We start from the raw sequence: 21078 nt of genomic DNA on the forward strand, positions 1-21078 counted from the left end.
CCATCATGTTAGCTAGTTTGGTTTGCCTCTATTAATATGACTCCTTTTACTTTCAAAGATAGATTAATTCTGTGCCTTTCATTTGTACCCTGTTTGAAATATTTTTAAATCCAAATCATAACCTTAGTAACTTGAAGTTTTATGTGAACCCTGCATTTGACATTGGTGTTCTAAAAACACTGTTATGCAAGCAAATCCATTGTAAAAGTTTTTACCTGAAATAATTTCTAGTGAAGCATTCAATGTTATTATAATTTAGTCCGTTTTAGTACACATGCTATAGTAATCCCAACTAATGTAATACATTATAGGTTCCTGTGCAAGAAATGGGAAATGTCACCAGAAACTCTCTCTCTGTACATCATCCATTTGGATTCAATATGTCAGACTATCATAGTAATAACTGTCACAGATCTTATACTAACAAAATGTGTCGTCTTTCCAAAGAGGAAACCAAGGAGACGTAGCCTTTCTTCACACTTCTTGTAGGTAAAAGTCTGGTATCAAACAGCGCAGGACTGCGAAGTAATCTCAGCACCCAAATAAAATACAATTTTATTGGTCACATACGTGTTCAGCAGATGTCATTGCGGGTGTAGCGAAATGCTTGTGTTTCTAGCTCCAACAGTGCAGTAATGTCTAACAAGTAATTGTCAAGTCCACTCCCGCTCCTCCCCTCTGGCGTTTGACGTCGCCAGTATACTAACCACCGGTCCTGGGATCCACCATTATGCACACCTGCATTCATCATTACGCACACCTGGCATTCATCATTACGCACACCTGGATTTCATCATTGCACGCACTTGCACGTCGTCATGAGTCACAGCTGGACTCCATTACCTCACTTATTACCTCCCCTATATCTGGCACTCCCTTAGGTTCTTTCCCCAGTCAGTATTGTTCCTGGGTTTATGCGTAGACACTATGTTGTCTCGTTCCATGTTTGTTATTTTATTAAACGTTTCATCTGCGCCTGCTTCTCAACTCTCAGTGTCTCTATTACAGTAATATCTAACAATTTCACATCATATACTCAATACACACAAATCTAAGTAAGGGAATGGAATTAAGTTGGTGATTTAGTGGGTAAGTATTAGAATAAGCCGCCTCAATATTTGCAGCCGTAGGTGCTAGGCTAATATCTCTCTAGGAGCTGATCCGTCGTCAGTATTGTGAAATAATAATGTTTTGAATTGAGAAAGCTGATCCTAGAGCTGTGCTGCCTTTCTTTCTATCCTATCAGTGTTGACAAATTCTCCAACGACACACCTAGTGACTGTTCTCTCTGCGTGGTATTTTGGGAAACACATGTTACATCTTCCGCTGTTGTAGGAAAGATGCATCATAAATACACTCATAAGTTCCATCGCTATCAGGAAAACCGGGCCCAAATGTTTCATATTTTCACAATATTTACAAATGCTTTGTGCTTTCATACAAATCTCACCATTATTATACAATAGAAAAGGCAAATCACAGAAACAGAATACTGTACAGGAAACCAAATATACAGTTGAAGTCAGAAGTTTACATACACCTTAGCCAAATACATGTAAACTCAGTTTTTCACAATTCCTGACATTTAATCCTAGTAAAAATTCCCTGTTTTAGGTCAGTTAGGATAAATCAAATCAAATCAAATTTATTTTTATATAGCCCTTCGTACATCAGCTGATATTCTCAAAGTGCTGTACAGAAACCCAGCCTAAAACCCCAAACAGCAAGCAAAGCATGTGAAAGAAGCACGGTGGCTAGGAAAAACTCCCTAGGAAAAACTCCCTAGAAAGGCCAAAAACCTAGGAAGAAACCTAGAGAGGAACCAGGCTATGAGGGGTGGCCAGTCCTCTTCTGGCTGTGCAGGGTGGATATTATAACAGAACATGGTCAAAATGTTAAAATGTTCATAAATGACCAGCATGGTCAAATAATAATAATCATAGTAGTTGTCGAGGGTGCAACAAGCACGTCCGGTGAACAGGTCAGGGTTCCATAGCCGCAGGCAGAACAGTTGAAACTGGAGCAGCAGCACGGCCAGGTGGACTGGGGACAGCAAGGAGTCATCATACCAGGTAGTCTTGAGGCATGGTCCTAGGGCTCAGGTCCTCCGAGAGAAAGACAGAAAGAGAGAAAGAGAGAAAGAGAGAATTAGAGAGAGCATATTTAAATTCACACAGGACACCGGATAAGACAAGGGAAATACTCCAGATGTAACAGACTGACCCTAGCCCCCCGACACATAAACTACTGCAGCATAAATACTGGAGGCTGAGACAGGAGGGATCAGAAGACACTGTGGCCCCATCCGTGGCCCCATCCGATGATACCCCCGGACAGGGCCAAACAGGCAGGATATAACCCCACCCACTTTGCCAAAGCACAGCCCCCACACCACTAGAGGGATGTCTCCAACCACCAACTTACCGTCCTAAGACAAGGCCGAGTATAGCCCACAACGATCTCCGCCATGGCACAACCCAAGGGGGGGGGGCGCCACTAACCACTTTATTTTAAGGATGTGAAATGTCAGATTAATATTATTTTTCAGCTTTTATTTCTTTCATCACATTCCCAGTGGGTTAGAAATTTACATACACTCAATTAGTATTTGGTAGCATTGCCTTTAAATTGTTTAACTTGGGTCAAACGTTTCGGGTAGCCTTCCACAAGCTTCCCACAATAAGTTTGGGGAATTTTGGCCCATTCCTCCTGACAGAGCTGGTGTAACTGAGTCAGGTTTGTAAGGCCTCCTTGCTCGCACACGCTTTTTCAGTTCTGCCCACACATTTTCTATAGGATTGAGGTCAGGGCTTTGTGATGGCCACTCCAATACCTTGACTTTGTTGTCCTTAAGCCATTTTGCCACAACTTTGGAAGTATGCTTGGGGTCATTGTCCATTTGGAAGACCCACTTGTGACCAAGCTTTAACTTCCTGACTGATGTCTTGAGATGTTGCTTCAATATATCCACATAATTTTCCATCCTCATGACGCCATCCATTTTGTGAAGTGCACCAGTCCCTCCTGCAGCAAAGCACCCCCACAACATGATGCTGCCACCCCCGTGCTTCACGGTTGGGATGGTGTACTTCGGCTTGCAAGCCTCCCCCTTTTTCCTCCAAGCCCCCCCCTTTTTCCTCCAAACATAACGATGTTCATTATGGCCAAACAGTTCTATTTTTGTTTCATCAGACCAGAGGACATTTCTTCAAAAAGTACGATATTTTTCCCCATGTGCAGTTGCAAACCGTAGTGTGGCTTATTTATAGCGTTTTTGGAGCAGTGGCTTCTTCCTTGCTGAGCGGCCTTTCAGGTTATGTCAATATAGGACTCGTTTTACTGTGGATATAGATATTTTTGTACCTGTTTCCTCCAGCATCTTCACAATGTCCTTTGCTGTTGTTCTGGGATTGATTTGCACTTTTCGCACGAAGGTACGTTCATTTCTAGGAGACAGACAGAACTCCTTCCTGAGCAGTATGACGGCTGCATGGTCCCATGGTGTTTATACTTGCATACTATTGTTAGTACAGATGAATGTGGGCTAAACATTTTTTGAGGTCTTGGCTGATTTCTTTTGAATTTCCCATGATGTCAAGCAAAGAGGCACTGTGTTTGAAGATAGGCCTTGAAATACATCCACAGGTACACCTCCAATTGACTCAAATGATGTCAATTAGCCTATCAGAAGCTTCTAAAGCCATGACATCATTTTCTGGAATTTTCCAAGCTGTTTAAAGGCACAGTCGACTTAGTGTATGTAAACTTCTGACCCACTGGAATTGTGATACAGTGAATAAGTGAAATAATCTGTCTGTAAACAATTGTTGGAAAAATTACTTGTGTTATGCAGAAAGTAGATGTCCTAACCGACTTGCCAAAACTATAGTTTGTTAACATGAAATTTGTGGAGTGGATGAAAAACTAGTTTTAATGACTCCAACCTAAGTGTATGTAAACTTCCAACTTCAACGGTAAGATGTGGCAAGACAATCAGGCTAAATAACAGGTGAATCATATCACAGACCCCATTAACTTTGGTTTAATACAGTGAACTTCTGTCCTGACAAGTGCACAATTGATTAGTCAAAATTAAAGTGTTAGTGCATTTGCAGTGCATTTTATCAACTGTGGTGAGGATATCTGCACGCTCCAGTTCTGGTGTGTATCATGCATCCATGGCATTTCATCTGAGTGCAGTGGATGCTGAACATGCAGTAGCTCCCAGATCAGTGCATCTTCAGTAACTTTGCAGTGTTCTCTTGTGACAGATCTCATAAAATATACAAAATAAAAAATAACAGTGGAGTAGCTCATTTTGGTTCTGACACAACAAAGGAGATGATCCTGGACTTCAGGAAACAGCAGAGGGAGCACCCCCCCTAACCACATAGACGGGACCTCAGTGGAGAAGGTGGAAAGCTTCAAGTTCCTCGGCGTGCACATCACTGACAAATTGAAATAGTACACCCACACAGACAGTGTGGTGAAGAAGGCGCAACAGCACCTCTTCAACCTCAGGAGGCTGAAGAAATTTGGCTTGGCATCTAAAACCCTCAGACTTTTACAGATGCACAATTGAGAGCATCCTGTCGGACTGTGTCACCGCCTGGTATGGCAACTGCGCTGCCCACAACCGCAGGGCTCTCCAGAGGGTTGTGCGTTCTGCACAACACTTCACCAGGTGCAAACTACCTGGCCTCCAGGATGCCTACAGCACCTGATGTCACAGAAAGGCCAAAAAGATCATCAAGAACAAATACCACCCGAGCCCCTGCCTGTTCACACCGCTGTGATCCAGAAGACGAGGTCAGTACAGGTGCATCAAAGCTGGGACTGAGAGACTGAAAAACAGCTTCTATCTCAAGATCATCAGACTGTTAAACAACCATCACTAGCACAGAGAGACTGAAAAACAGCTTCTATCTCAAGGCCATCAGACTGTTAAACAACCATCACAGAGAGGCTGCTGTGTATATACATAGACTTGGAATCACTGGACACTAATAAATGGAACACTAATCACTTTGATGTTTAAATGTTTTGCATTACTCATCTCATATGTATGTACTGTATTCTATTCTAGTGTATCTTGTTCAAATAAACCTACCATTAAAATTATAGACTGATAATTTCTTTGTCAGTGGGCAAACGTACAAAATCAGCAGGGGATCAAATACTTTTTTCCCTCACTGTATCTTATATCGTTTAAAGGCTTACATTTTTGTTAATCTAACTGCATTGTCCGATTTAAAGCGAAAGCATACCATATATTTTTCAACCAGCACAGGCTTCATAAAATCACAAATAGCGATTAAATAAATCACTTACTTTTGAAAATCTTCCTCTGTTTGCAATCCCAATGCTTCCAGCTACAACATGAATGGTCGTTTTGTTAGATAAAATCCTTCTTTATATCCCAAAAAGTCAGTTTAGTTGGCACCATCGATTTCAGTAATCCACTCGTTCAACATGCAGACAAAGGAATCCAAAAAGTTACCACTAAACTTTGTTCAAATAAGTCAAACTACGTTTCTATTTAATCCTCAGGTACCCTAAAATGGAAATAAACTATAATATTTCATACGGAAAGAAGTATGTTCAATAGAAAAGTAAAATTAGCCTGGCGTACCAAAACTCAAAATTCTTCCTCGTTTTGGAAGAGACAAGCCTGGAACCTTGAAAAAAGACTGTTGACATATAGTGGAAGCTATAGGAATTGCAATCTGGGAGCTAGAATTGCATAGGACCCATAGCTTTCCATTATAAGAGCCTGGGACCTCAAAAAAAAGATTCTGGTTGGTTTTTCTTTGGATTTTTGCCTACCATATCAATTGTTATAGTCTCATACATTATTTAACATTTCTACAAACTTCAAAGTGTTTTCTATCCAATGCTACCAATTATATGCATATCCTGGCTTCTGGGCCTGAGTAACAGGCAGCTTTGATTGGACTGAACATGTCAACATCATACTTTCAAAATCTTAGCTAGCAAGCTAGATATGTCACACCCTGATCTGTTTCACCTGTCTTGTGCTTGTCTCCACCCCCCTCCAGGTGTCGCCCATTTTCCACATTATCCGCTGTGCATTTATACCTGTGTTTTCTGTTTGACTGTTGCCAGTTTGTGTTGTCTTGTCAAGCGTACCACCGTGTTTTTCCCCATACTCCTGTTTCTCTCTTGCCCCTGTTTTTCTGGTTTTGATTACTCTGCCTGCCCTGACCCTGCCTGCCGTTCTGTACCTTACTGACTCTGCCCTGGATTACCGACCTCTCTCTGCCCTTGCCCTGTTGTCTGCCTGCCCCCTGTTTTGTTAATAAACATCTGTGATTTGAACTGTCTGCATCTGGGTCTTATCCTGAGTTCTGATAAGATAAGCAGTCATCATCATGAATCAAGACGACAATCTACTGGCAAATTCTTTTCAAACCTTGTCATATGAAGATAAATTATAGATAAAACGTATCGGTGTTCATCATTACACAACATGTTGGAAATAGCAAATTTGAAAAATTTGTGGCTTGGAAGGAAAGAGTGGTTTAACTGCAAGCATTGCAAAGCAATCACTAGCCTGCTATTCAGTGGAGAGGGTGTATGGTCCAAGTCTGGATTTAAGGGTCTCTTTTCCAAGCTTAAAAGGATTAACATTCACGTGCATGGGCCAGAAAAGGTTGAATATGTTGGACATGCTGTCAATCAAATGAATTTTGCCGCATTCAAAACAACTGGAAACTTGGAACTGGGAAATCTCAGACTTCAGTGAGTTCAAGGCAACTGGGAATTTGGGAAAAAAAACTAGCTTCGACTATGAAAATACATTTTGAACATTCATCCAACTCGGAATTCCAAGTCGGAAACTCTGGCCTCTTTCTAAAGCTCCGACCTGAAGATCACTGACATCATATTTCAACCTTTTTAGTTCCCAGTTGTCTTGAAAGCACCATAAATCCAGAGAATGCCAGACTTTGATAACAAAGTTTGATGACAAAATTTGTCCACAAGAAGGATGGCCGCACCACCTTCCTGTTCAAGTGAGCACAGCACAACAAGGTGAATCCAAAAAAAGGCTTGTATGCTGCTGCATAAATGATGTAATATGCTCGGGAGATATGTATACTGTAGCTAATAAAGTAATACTAAATGTATGTTGTGTAGTAAGCTGTTAGTAGCCCATGTGTCTCACCCTAATAATTTGGTCCATTTCCCCCTCATAACTTAGCCTACTGTTCTGAATTGGTGGTGCACATGTAGCCTATAGCCTGTTTTAGAGAAATGTCATCATTGAATATTATAAGAGCTTTCATTGTCCGCTTATATGCCCCCTTTATTTATCCTACGGTTCTGACTTGGTGTACAGGGAAAACGACCCATGTTCTGAATTCTGTCGCTGTACATTTAAAAAATGTTGAATAAATAGTTATATTGACTGTGTCCGTCTTAGCTCACTCAAAATTAAGGATTGCCTCTTATCCGCTCGTCATTCCCTTATGCCATAGTTTGTACATCTCAATAGTCAGTAGAAACCACATTTGTTTAAGCAAGTCAGCCATATCAACTATGTTTTTTAAAAAGGCAGTAAATTAAGCTGAATGAACTGTTTCGCTGCCAGACAAGGCTAAGCTGATAGCCAGGTGTAGCGGTGGTAAGGATTCCCTCCATCGTGCTGAAAAGAAAGCTCTGCTGTTGGGACAGCTTTATGTAGGCCCTAACAGTTTGTGGGAACCGTTAGTCACTGTTATACTGCAATTAATGTATTGTTTAGTTAGGTTGCTTTGCTGGCATGCATCCCCCATATTTTGGGTGAGTTTGCCCCACCAAGATTTACATGCTAACATAGCAAAGTCTCCACTGGCCTGTGCTACCTGGAACTTGCCTCCATCTGCTTCTCCTCCTCCTCCTCCATCTTGTCGTGAAGTAGACGGAGAACAGCAAGAAGATTGTTCCAACCATGTCACAAGTCGTGGAAACCGAAGGCAGCTGCATGCTGTTAAGTGGACGGGAGTGACTGCGAGGGGTTCGGAGCAGATAGGCATAAGGAATAGCTTCGCTGCACTGGTGCCTGATCTACCTGCGCCTTCATCGCTGGGGTTGCTTGTGTCTGCGACGGCGGTGCTGTCTTCTACTCCTCTCAGCAGCCCTCTTTTCACGGGGCCTGCATGCGTGGCGGCTCCTGCGCTGCTTCCTGCTTCTACACTTGTAGGGGTAATCTCTTCCCTTCTCCGGCTGTTGTATTGCACAGTTCAATGGTGAGAAATGTCTCAGTCCCTGGAGCAAAAATGTTATGCAATCCAGGAGCACGAGTATAGGACATCAATAAGCTGCTCCCAAACATTTTAAACCAGCATCAGGAAATTGAGTCTATCATAGTTCATGTGGGATTCAGTGACAGTATGAAGGGCAGCTCAGAACAGCTGAATATAGATTTTAAAGAACTGATTGGGTCACTGCTTGACACCAACAAACACCCTATAATATCTGGCCCTCCCTAAATTGTGGCAATGAATGTTGCAGTAGACCTTTTTTTAACTAGGCAAGTCAGTTAAGAACAAATTCTTATTTTCAATGATGGCCTAGGAACACTGGGTTAACTGCCTTGTTCAGATTTTTACCTTGTCAGCTCGGGGATTCGATCTTGCAACCTTTCGGTCACTAGTCCAACACTCTAACCACTAGGTTACCCGCCGCCCCAACTATTGCAGCTCTGTGGGTGTAACATTTATTGACAATTTTGGTAACTTCTGGAAACAAAGCTTGTTGTATAAGGAGGATGGGATCCAGCCAAATTATTTGGGTTCCTGGATCATTCTACCCAAATCATTTGGGTTCCTGGATCTTTTCACATCATTATAAGGCTGCGTTGAGACAATTACTTATTAATGACCCAAGCCCAGCTCAGTTAATCCCTACCATTGTGTCACTGAGTTGTCATAATGCTTCCCAGGGGTGTTGGAACACACAATGTAAGTAACCTAATTTATGTCCCTCTAACTGCCCTGAATGCCTCTGCTGATCCCCAAGCTATTGTATGCAGTAATCATGTGCCTATGAACCAGAGTTATACTGTTAGCTCTGAGGCGGTGTGCCCTAGTAGTAAGTCCACTGTGTGCAGCTCACCCTGCACTAACATAATTAGCATGAGCATATCTACTTCTGCTAAGCTTCCCAGTAAAGCAATGAAAACAATCAAGCATCCCTGAAAGGTGCTAAAAATAGACTACATTAACATATAGTGCATTCAGAAAGTATTCAGACTACAGGTCGGGCGATTATGATTTTTCAACGCCGATACCGATTATTGGAGGACCAAACCGTTGATACCGATTAATCGGCCGATTTTATTTATTTATTTGTAATAATGACAATTACAACAATACTGAATGACACTTATTTTAACTTCATATAATACATCAATAAAATCAATTTAGCCTCAAATAAATAATGAAACATGTTCAATTTGGTTTAAATAATGCAAAAACAAAGTGTTGGAGAAGAAAGTAAAAGTGTAATATGTGCCATGTAAAAAAGCTAACGTTTAAGTTCCTTGCTCAGAACATGAGAACATATGAAAGCTGGTGGTTCCTTTTAACATGAGTCTTCAATATTCCCAGGTAAGATGTTTTAGGTTGTAGATATTATAGGAATTGTAGGACTATTTCTCTCTATACAATTTGTATTTCATATACCTTTGACTACTGGATGTTCTTATAGGCACTTTAGTATTTCCAGTGTAACAGTATAGCTTCCGTCCCTCTCCTCGCTCCTACCTGAGCTCGAACCAGGAACACATCGACAACAGCCATCCTCGAAGCAGCGTTACCCATGTAGAGCAAGGGAAACAACCACTCCCAAGTCTCAGAGCGAGTGACATTTGAAACGCTATTAGCGCGCACCCGGCTAACTAGCTAGCCATTTCACATCAGTTACACCAGCCTAATCTCGGGAGTTGACAGGCTTGAAGTCATAAACAGCGCAATGCTTGAAGCATTGCGAAGAGCTGCTGGCAAAACGCACGAAAGTGCTATTTTGAATGAATGCTTACGAGCCTGCTGCTGCCTACCATCGCTCAGTCAGACTGCTCTATCAAATCATAGACTTTATTATAACGTAATAACACACAGAAATACGAACGCAAAATGACACAATTTCACCTGGTTAATATTGCCTGCTAACCTGGATTTCTTTTAGCTAAATATGCAGGTTTAAAAATATATACTTGTGTATTGATTTTAAGAAAGGCATTGATGTTTATGGTTGGAGCAACGTGTACCTAAGCGATTATATGCAACACAGGACAGGCTAGATAAACTAGTAATATCATCAACCATCAACCAGTGACTATGATTGATTGATTGTTTTTTATAAGATAAGTTTAATGCTAGCTAGCAACTTACCTTAGCTTCTTACTGCATTCGCGTAACCTCGTGGAGTGCAATGTAAAGCAGGTGGTTAGAGCGTTGGACTAGTTAACCATAAGGTTGCAAGATTGAATCCCTGAGCTGACAAGGTAAAAATCTGTCGTTCTGCCCCTGAACAAGGCAGTTAACCCACCATTCCTAGGCCGTCATTGAAAATAAGAATGTGTTCTTAACTGACTTGCCTAGTTAAATAAAGGTAAAAAAAAAAATACAAATAATAATAATAATAATAATTAAATTAAAAAACGGCCAAATCGGCATCCAAAAATACCGATTTCCGATTGTTATGAAAACTTGAAATCGGCCCTAATTAATCGGCCATTCCGATTAATCGGTCAACCTCTAATTCAGACCCCCAGCCTTATTCTAAAATTGTTAAAATAAATGTTTTTCCTCATCAGCCTACATACAATACCCTGTAATGAGAAAGTGAAAACAGGTTTTTAGAAATATTTGCAAATTTATTACAAATAAAAACAAAAATACATTATTTATTCAAGTATTTAGACCCTTTGCTATTAGACTCGAAATTGAGCTCAGGTGCATCCTGTTTCCATTGATCATCCTTGAGATGTTTCTACAACTTGATTGGAGTCCACCTGTGTTAAAATCAATTGATTGGACATGATTTGGAAAGGCACACACCTGTCTGTATAAGGTCCCACAGTTGACAGTGCATGTCAGAGCAAAAACTAAGCCATGGGGTCGAAGGAATTGTCTGTAGAGCTCCAAGATAGAATTGTGTCGAGGCACAGATATGGGGAAGGGTACCAAAGCATTTATGCTGCATTGAAGGTCCCCAAGAACACAGTGGCCTCCATCATTCTTAGATTGAAGAAGTTTGCAACCACCAAAACTCTTCCTAGAGCTGGCCGCGCCCGGCCAAATTGAGCAATAGGGGGAGAAGGGCCTTGGTCAAGAAACCGATGGTCACTCTGACGGAGCTCCAGTGGCCCTCTGTGGAGATGGGAGAACCTTCCAGAAGGACAACCATCTCTGCAGCACTCCACCAATCAGACATTTATGGTAGAGAGGCCAGGCAGAAGCTACTACTCAGTAAAAGTCACAAAGGTCTCTCAGACCATGAGAAACAAGATTTTCTGGTCAGATGAAACCAAGATTGAACTTTTTGGCCTGAATGCCAAGCGTGATGTTTGGAGGAAACCTGGCACCATCCCTATGGTGAAGCATGGTGGTGGCAGCATCATGCTGTGGGGATGTTTTCAGAGGTAAGAACTGGGAGACAAGTCAGGATCGAGGGAAAGATGAACATATTAAAATACAGAGATCCTTGATGAAAACCTGCTCCAGAGAGCTCAGGACCTCAGACTGGGGCGAAGGTTCACCTTTCAACAGGACAACGACCCTAAACACACAGCCAAGACAACGCAGGAGTGGCTTCGGGACAAGTCTCTGAATGTCCTTGAGTGGCCCATGTGGTGGAATTATTGTAATCAAAAGGAGAGACGTATTATTTAATTGCTGCAGTAATGGAGCTGGTCGGTAAGCACCCCTGGAGGTGATCACTGAGAACTCAATGAGCTGGTGTGAGCCACAGCATTTTATAGGAAAATCCATCCTCCTTTAGTCTACATATCACACAACAGATGTATGTTTTGGGAAACCCAGAGCTGTGTTCGAATACTCATACTAACCGCACTATTTGTGATGAGAATTGAGTATATAGTATGCTTATTGGTCATAGTATGGATATAGTTGGTATGCCAAAAGTTCCCAGATGTCGTACTAAATACAAGGCCCTCCCCAGCCCTCCTTTTGGCAAATTTGACCATGACTCCATTTTGCTCCTCCCTTCCTATAGGCAGGATACTCAAACAGGAAGCACCCACGCAAAGGACTAGTCAACGCTGGTCTGACCAATCGGAATCCACGCTTCAATAATATGGACGTGAACACAGACGGTCACTGAGTTTATCAAGAAGTGTACGGAAGATGTTGTACCCACTGTGACTATTAAAACCTACCCTAACCAGAAACCGTGGATAGATGGCAGTTTTCGCGCAAAACTGAAAGCACGAACCACCGCATTTAAACATGGCAAGGTGACGGGGAATATGGCAGAATACAAACAGTGTAGTTGTTCCCTCCACAAGGTAATCAAACATTCAAAACGTCAATATCAAGACAAAGTGGAGGCGCAATTCAACGACCCAGACACGAGACGTATGTGGCAGGGTCTACCGACAATCACGGACTACCTAAGGAAAACCAGTCACGTCGCGGACACCAACGTCTTACTGCAAAACAAGCTAAACACGTTCTTCACCCGCTTTGAGGATAACACAGTGCCACCGACACAGCCAGCTACCAAGGACTGTAGGCTCTCCTTTTCCGTGGCCGACGTAAGACATTTAAACGTGTTAACCCTCGCAAGGCTGCCGGCCCAGGCGGCATCCCTAGCCGCATCCTCAGAGCATGCGCAGACCAGCTGTCTCTCCCTATCCCAGCCTGCTGTCATTACATGCTTCAAAATGGCCACCATTGTTCCTGTACCCAAGAATGTAAAGGTAACTGAACTAAATGACTATTCCCCGTAGCACTCACTCTGTCATGAAGTGCTCTGAGAGACTAGTCAAGGATCATATCGCCTCCACCTTACCTGTGACCATAGACCCACTTCAATTTGCTTACCACCCCAATAGGTTCACAGACAATGCAATCGCCATCACACTGCACACTGCCCTATACCATCCGGACAAGAGGAATACCTATGTAAGAAATGCTGTTCATTGACTATAGCTCAGCATTCAACACCATAGCACCCTCCAAGCTCATCATTAAGCTTGAGGCCCTGGGTCTCAACCCCGCCCTGTAAAATTGGGTCCTGGACTTCCTGACGGGCCGTCCCAGGTGGTGAAGGTAGGAAATAACATCTCCGCTTCGTTGATCCTCAACACTGGGGCCCCACTGGGTCCGTGCTCAGCCCCCTCCTGTACTTCCTGTTCACCCATGCCTGCGTGGCCATGCAAGCCTCCAACTCAATCATAAAGTTTGCAGACGACACCACAGTAGTAGGCTTGACAGCCTACAGGGAGGAGGTGACGGCTCTCGGTGTGTGGTGTCAGGAAAATAACCTCTCACTCAACATCAACAAAACAAAGGAGAAGATTGTGGACTTCAGGAAACAGCAAATGTAGCACCCCCTATCCACATCGACGGGACAGCAGTGGAGAAGGTGGAAAGTTAAGTTTCTTGGTGTACATATCACTGACAAACTGAAATGGTCCACCCACACAGACAGTATGGTGAAGGAGGCGCAACCTCAGGAGGCTGAAGAAATGTGGCTTGTCACCTAAAACCCTCAAACTTTTACAGATGCACAATTGAGAGCATCCTGTCGGGCTCTATCACCGCCTGGTACGGCAACTGCACCGCCCACAACCGCAGGGCTCTCCAGATGGTGGTGCGGTCTGCACAACGCATCACTGGGGGCAAACTACCTGCCCTCCAGGACACCTACAGCACCCGATGTCACAGGAAGGCCAAAAAGATCATCAAGGAAAACAACCACCCGAGCCCCTGCCTGTTCACCCCGCTACCATCCAGAAGGACCATCCAGAAGAAATTATTGGCCATTTTAATAAATGGAACACTAGTCAGTTTAATAATGCCACTTCAATAATGCTACATATCATCTCATATGTATATACTGTATTCTATACTATCTATTGCATCTTAGCCTCTGCCGCTCTGACATTGCTCATCCATACATTTATATATTCTTATTGCATTGCTTTACTTAGATTTGTGTGTATTAGGTAGTTATTGTGGAAATGTTAGATATTACTTGTTAGATATTGCTGCACTGTCGGAACTAGAAGCACAAGCATTTCGTTACACATGGTTAGCAGATGTTATTGCAAGTGTATGTGACCAATGAAAATGTATTTGATTTGACAAGCAGAGGACACGATTTCCATACTTTAGGGCCCATAACGCAATTCTTCAGGAAATGGGCGTGTCTTCACATTGGTTTTCAGATTTGAAGAAAATTTTGGAAAATATGCAGCCAAAGTACAACGAAGTACAAATTAATTGCTTTAACTAATTATGACAAATGTTAAGAACATGCTGAGCAATGTAATAAAGTAATGACCTTACACGTAATGTTGGCTGACAATTTGTAAGCTACGCTGTCTTTACGAACCACATAGCATGTCATTACAGCAGTATGTACCAGTATGTTTTTAGCTAGCTACCTAACGTTAGTTGGCTACTTATACATCAAACTTGCCAGTATATTAACTATAGGCTATCTAACTAACTACCCAACGTTTATTGACTTGATTATTCCCATCATTCTTAGCTTAGCTAAATGGTAAAGTCGCTGTGCGTTCTCAGTGGACATTCGGGTGCTTTCGTACATTCGCTCTGGCTATCTACTCCGATTTCAGAGCACTCTCGTCTGTGTACCACAATGCAGAATAATTTATTTACAAACGCTCAACACCCGTTGAATATGGCCGGTGTCAGTAAATGTCGGCAAAAAAAGTGTAATTAAATTGTTGCCAGCAGCACAGTTACAGTCACCAATGCTCTGGATAACATGAAAACTGCCTAACCAGCTCTGCTAGGGCGAGTAAAATGATCAGTGATCTCATTTGTGTCTGGAAGTACAGTTGTGGCCAAAAATATTTGCACCCTTTCACTTTTTTCAAATAATGCACAATTTCTTCCAGAAAACTGTTGACATTAAAACATATTTTGGTATCCACATATGTATGTCCTCAGTGTGCAGTTGAACAAAACAAAAAAATCTGAATAATTTACTAAATCTTACCTAATTCCAAAAATAAATCCTAAAATGGCCCAGATAATATTTATTGCCACCTTCTAGAAGTAGTTAGAAAGAATTAGATTTCACGCAGGTGATTCTCATTTACTTTGGAATTGAAATCACCTGTGGTGAGATGAAGGTGCCTGCAGTATAAAATTCACATATTCAACCAGTTTGAATTGCAAAAAGGACTCATTCTCCTGTTTTGTGTCACTGTGTGTACCGTAATGAGGACAAAAGAAAGAAAACCAGAGAATTATCTGAGGAGGTCAGACACAAGATTATAGCCAAGCCTTGACTATCTCAAGGCTACAAGTCCATCTCCAAAGACCTTAATGTTCCTGTTTCCACCGTACGTAATGTTATCAAGAAGTTTAAGGCCCATGCCACTGTAGCCAACCTCACTGGACATGGCCGCAAGAGAGAACTTGATGGTAGATTGCAGAGAAGGATTGTTTGAATGGTGGAGAAAGCACCTCGATCAACTGCCACACAGATTCAAGCTGACCTTCAGACACAAGGAACGACAGTTTCAACTCGCACCATCTGTCGCCAACTCAATGAAAGGGGGTTATATGGTAGGAGACCCAGGAGGACCCCACTGCTGAGAGGAAGACATAAGAAAGCCCAACTGCAATTTGCCAAAACACATCTGAACATTCCAAAATCCTTCTGGGAGAATGTCCTGTGGTCAGATGAGACCAAATTAGAGCTTTTTGGTAAAGCACACTATTTCTATGTTTACAGAGAACAAAATTAAGCTTTGAAAGAAAATAACACCTTCCCTACAGTCAAACATGGAGGTTTAGTGATGTTTGGGGTTGCTTTGCTGCCTCTGGCACTGGGTGCCTTGAACGTGTGCATGGCATCATGAAATCAGGTAAATACCAAGGTATTTTGGAGCGCAATGTCGGACCCAGTTTCAGAAAGCTGGGTCTCCGTTGAAGGTTATGGGTCTTCCAGCTGGACAATGACCCCAAACACACTACATAAAGCACCCAGGAATGGTTCAAGACAAAACGCTGGACTGTTCTGAAGTGGCCAGCAATGAGTCCAGATCTAAATCCCATTGAAAACTTGTGGAGAGATCTGAAAACAGCAGTTAGGAGAAGGCTACCTTCTAATCAGGGAGAACTGGAGCAGTTTGCACAAGAGGAGTGGGCCAAACTGCCAGTACAGAGGTGCAGGAAGCTCATTGATGGTTATAGGAAGTTCTTGATTGCAGTTATTCTGACCAAAGGCTGTGCTACCAAATATTAAGTATACAGTATTCTAAAATGAACTAGTAGTGTATATACTCATTAAGTATGTAGTATACAGTATGTTAGTATGGGTATTCAAACACAGCTCAGGTCTGAGGTAGGCGTTAGATTAAGCGCGTTTTCAAGTGGAACGTTAACGATGGTTTTGGGGAAACAGCGATATTTAACGATGCTCCTACGGTTCCAACGATGAATTTACCCTTAAGACGCGTTTGAGAAACCGGGCCCAGATCACAATAGCCTTCTTCTTTGCTAATAAATTGTCAAATAAAATATTGGGTTTAACTAATGTAAAATAAACTTGTTAACTGATTCTGTAGTCGCCGAAATGGTTTGATTCTCAGACATTAATTAACACTGTCCATAAAATGGCTCAATCCATAAGAGGGCGCACAAGTGTAACAGTTAGGCTACAGCCACAAACCATATTTCCATACATAGAATTTATGCGAGTAATGTCATACTATATACTAAAAAAATCACGACAGCCAACAGATAATTTGTTCTTTCAACATGGCGCGATATTTTTGTGTCGGCAAATTAATTCTGCTAGAAATGACGGCGGAAATTCCTTTATGCGCAAATATTGATATAATAAGCATCGTATAAATAAAAATTTAAAAAACAATGAAAGAAAATTACAAAAAAAGTGTTAGAAAAACAGCATCAGCTCTCACATTTGTAGTCACGATGATAGGGAGTAGTCCTCCCACTATTACTCGGGAAACCATGTAGTTTATTAAGCTACAGATGAAATAGTTTATGATGAACGTAACACGGTGATGAAAGTGCACGCTGATCATGATGCTACTTTCGAATAGGCTAAATATGGAGGGTCTGATTCTGGTGACATGACGATCGATGTTTGACAAATCAAAATGCTCTCGCATTGCATCTGCAAACTGTTGGCAGAGTAGACACATTTGGTATTTAACGCAACAGTGTGTGGCAAAACTATCCGTAAGAGTTAAATGCGATGGAAACACATTGAACTTTAGATTTTATTCGGTACATAAAAATTTAAGCGAAATAGTACATTTTGTGTGCAGTCATCACCCACTGATTTTTATCTGCAACAAGTTAGTTTGGTCAAAACACCACTGGTGGGGAAATGCGCATATTTTCTTTTATGCAGATTTTAGAATCTTCGCATGCAAATCTGTCGCCAATTGGATGGAAAACTAGCTGCTGAATGACTTCATTCTAATCATAACAGCTGCAAATCGGTCTAAATTTGGCTGTAGCGTTCTGATTGTGGATTACGAACAGCTCAATCTGGAAGCCACATTGTTTTTTTTACTTTTACATTTCATTTTGGCTAATTAAGAACAATGTCAGAAGTCACACATTTCAACTCGAGTGCTTTAAAGAAATGTGTGCATTTCCTGAATTTGAAGCAGTAATTTCATAAAGCCTATATATGGCCCAAATAACTGGAATATTTTACTCCTAAATCATCAACAGGTGTTTTGGACCAGGCCAGTCAGCCCTGACAGTGCGCTTTCTCCGCCCAGTACCGTCGGTAACCATAGCGAACACAATCATCGGAAACGCTCGAGTCCAGAATGACGAATCTTAAATGTTGCGTGAGAATTCCATGCATGCCAGTCAGTAGGATAGTTCATGCATGACACACCGCCGTAACCTGCTAGTTTCTATCGATTGGTGAATCCCAAATGTGCCATGGAAACTTATGTCTTCAAGTGAGGCCTGTTGATACAGGTTTGTTTAGTTGCCTGATAGTTTATATCGTGGATTAGAATGCATTCAAGTTACGGATCCATGATGGACCTGGGCTCGGAGTACGTGAAAATTAAAGCGCACTACAGCGGGTGAGTGTTTGTCAAGTCGGTTCTGTCCTCGAAGCTCAACCTGTCACTCGATTGTGTTCGTAACATAGGATCGTAAGAAAGGCAACGCTGCTCTCGGATCAGCTCTCTCCTTTCAAATCTTACCTTTACATTATTCCACAATACTGACGACGGATCAGCTCCTAGAAAGATATCGCCTATAGCTGCAAATACTGAGGCGGCTTATTCTAACGCTTACCCTGTAATAATGCGCAAAATCATAATTAAATATATTGAAACAAATTAGACAGTAGCCAACAAGTAGCAAAACATAACTTAATTGATTGAACATGAAATGTATTTCTATCATGTAAATAGGCCTACAGTCTGCTGTACTTATATTTGAATGCGTTCAACTCGGTTTAAAATTGTATACGTCGATTGTATCACTTGCAACTTTATTTGTAGTCAACTTTGTTGAAGTTATCCGTGGTTACAGAGAGGCAGATAAACCATGTGATTCTGTTTAGCGTTAATCTTCTGGTTATAAAGTGACGCGGGAGGGCAAAAAATGTTGCGATTCTACGAGTAATCTGAGGCAGGCGTTAGATTACGAGCGTTATCAAATGCAACATTAAAACAATAATATTTGAATTGAGTTAATTACTCCACTATAAACTAAAGTGTTCTGCTAGCCATTGTGAATGGGGAGTTCAAACTTTAAACATTCCACAGGTGGTTTAGTCTTCAATACAAAATCAAGAGACCTGGGTTAGGCTAAATTCATCATTATAACTCCGTAGGATCCTCGTTAAATCTCTGAGGTGGCCTCCCGAGTGGCGCAACGGTCTAAGGCACTGTGTCTCAGTGCTAGAGGCGTCACTACAGACCCTGGTTCGATTCCAGGCTGTATCACAACCGGCCGTGATTGGGAGTCCCATAGGGCGGCACACAATTGGCCCAGAGTCGCGCGGGTTAGGGTTTGGCCAGGGTAGGTCCACATTGTAAATAAGAATTTGTTCTTAACTCGCCTAGTTTAAATAATTCCCCGAACCATCCCCATTAAAGACCTGGTTTCTAAAATTCGAATAGTTTACCTAAATTCAGTTCGTGACAAAACAAGCAGTTAATGTGTAGATAATTATTGTACCATCTAAACCGCTGTAAATATATTTTCATAAACACAAATATTGTATTTTCAGCTGTTTTGAAGCTGGTTTACAAAACCAGAAGTAAAAGACACAAGAATGGGAAGCATAGAAATGGAACACCTCTGGCGCTTCTCTTAGACTTGCTTTCGATGAGAATGAAAGATCTATAACTCACATTTCTAAGTCAATTTGGTTGGGTCGCTCAAAGAGTTGCATATTGTAGCTAGCTTCCTTTCTTTTTTGACAACAGACCTGCCTCAACTGAGACACTTGAAACAGTTGTTTTAATATGCTAAATTACCCAATTTGCAGCCTAGTCTGACATTTCTGATTTACATATCATTTATCACAAAGTAGTTTGGATGTAGTGAACTACAAACTTTAGTTAAGTAGAATATTTTTTATTAAGGGTCACTTTAGTGTAGCTTTAGTGTAGCTCAACTTCTTCCAGTGTGAAGTAATTGTTTAGCTTGGTAAACTATATTTTCAGAGTAGCCTCCCAAACACTGATAGCCTATGCTACATGTTCAAAACTGCTATACACTGACTGTCACAGATGGAAAAACAATGTTGTGAATGAAATAAGTCTAAAATTGTCATTATAGCCTTGGGGCATTTAGGTAGCTCAAAGGCACTTTTGGGATGGGTGCAGGTGGGATGGTCACACTTAAAACGAATTACAACTTATAAAGGGTGGCATAAAAGGTCCTTATATCCGATGCTTTGTCAAAAGTAGCATAACCTTGTCACACTTTATATAGCATTTATATGACATTTGCAATGATTTCTGGAGCATCTATTTAGGTTTAAACTGGGTTTATAATGGCTTCATAAAGCCTTAGCACTTGGTCCCATCAAATGTTTATCAGAAATGTCAATGGGAAAGGAGATATATGGGACAGTGACAAGGGTATGTGTGCAAATGCATCAGGTAAAAAGTTGTCCATAAACAACCCTCTTTGACCTCTTGACATGATGGTCATATCAGAATGTCATGGCTATGCCATGTTTGATAGCACCTTTCTTATTCACCTCAGGCCTAATCATCACTAAACACATTCAGAAAGTTACAATGTGTATTCAGCTACATTGCATAATTCACGTTCAAATGTTGATTCCTTGAATCACTGAAGAATCATTGGCACTTTCCAGGTTTGCAAAAGTGCAGTGATATCAGTGCTGAAGGGTTTATTGTAGGTGGCTGAAGCTATTATTTAACAGACATGTAGGCCTGTGTGTCAAGTGTTGCTGAGAAGGGCAGCCAAACAAATCTGGGCCTGGCTGTTTGGATAACAGTCAAAGGGAGATAAAGAAAGTGCATAGTAGTTTGCTTGATGCAAAAGTAGGTTTAACTACAGAAATAAGGTTATTTTGTAGGTAGATGAAAGGCATGGTGGGTTACGAGATTGAGGGATACAGTGCTAATAATGGTGAATGAGGATGCCACTGTAGCTACTTGTCAATATTTCATGTAAGAATATGATTCAATATCATATGGCCAAACATCAGTGTTCTGTATTCACAAAGTGTCTCAGAATAGGAGTGCTGATCTAGTATCAGTTTTGCCTTTAAAATCATAATGAATAAGAGCTGATTCATTGATCCTAGACCAGCACACTTATTAGATGCTATGTGACTACAGGCCCATATTCTCACATT

The 21078-nt window shown here is 41.5% G+C and overlaps 1 protein-coding gene across 1 annotated transcript in view; it reads left to right on the forward strand.

The window, feature by feature from the left end:
- The first annotated feature begins 17996 nt into the window (after nt 1-17996).
- LOC106567356 (protein kinase C zeta type) overlaps nt 17997-21078 on the forward strand; it is a 135997-nt gene continuing 132915 nt past the window's right edge. The window contains exon 1 of the mRNA XM_014136502.2: nt 17997-18310. Within this exon, the coding sequence (XP_013991977.1) occupies nt 18240-18310 (71 nt within the window). The 5' untranslated portion in view covers nt 17997-18239. The remainder of the gene's footprint in view (nt 18311-21078) is intronic.

This window comes from Salmo salar, chromosome ssa13 (genome assembly GCF_905237065.1).
Source record: "Salmo salar chromosome ssa13, Ssal_v3.1, whole genome shotgun sequence".
NCBI lineage: Eukaryota > Metazoa > Chordata > Actinopteri > Salmoniformes > Salmonidae > Salmo > Salmo salar.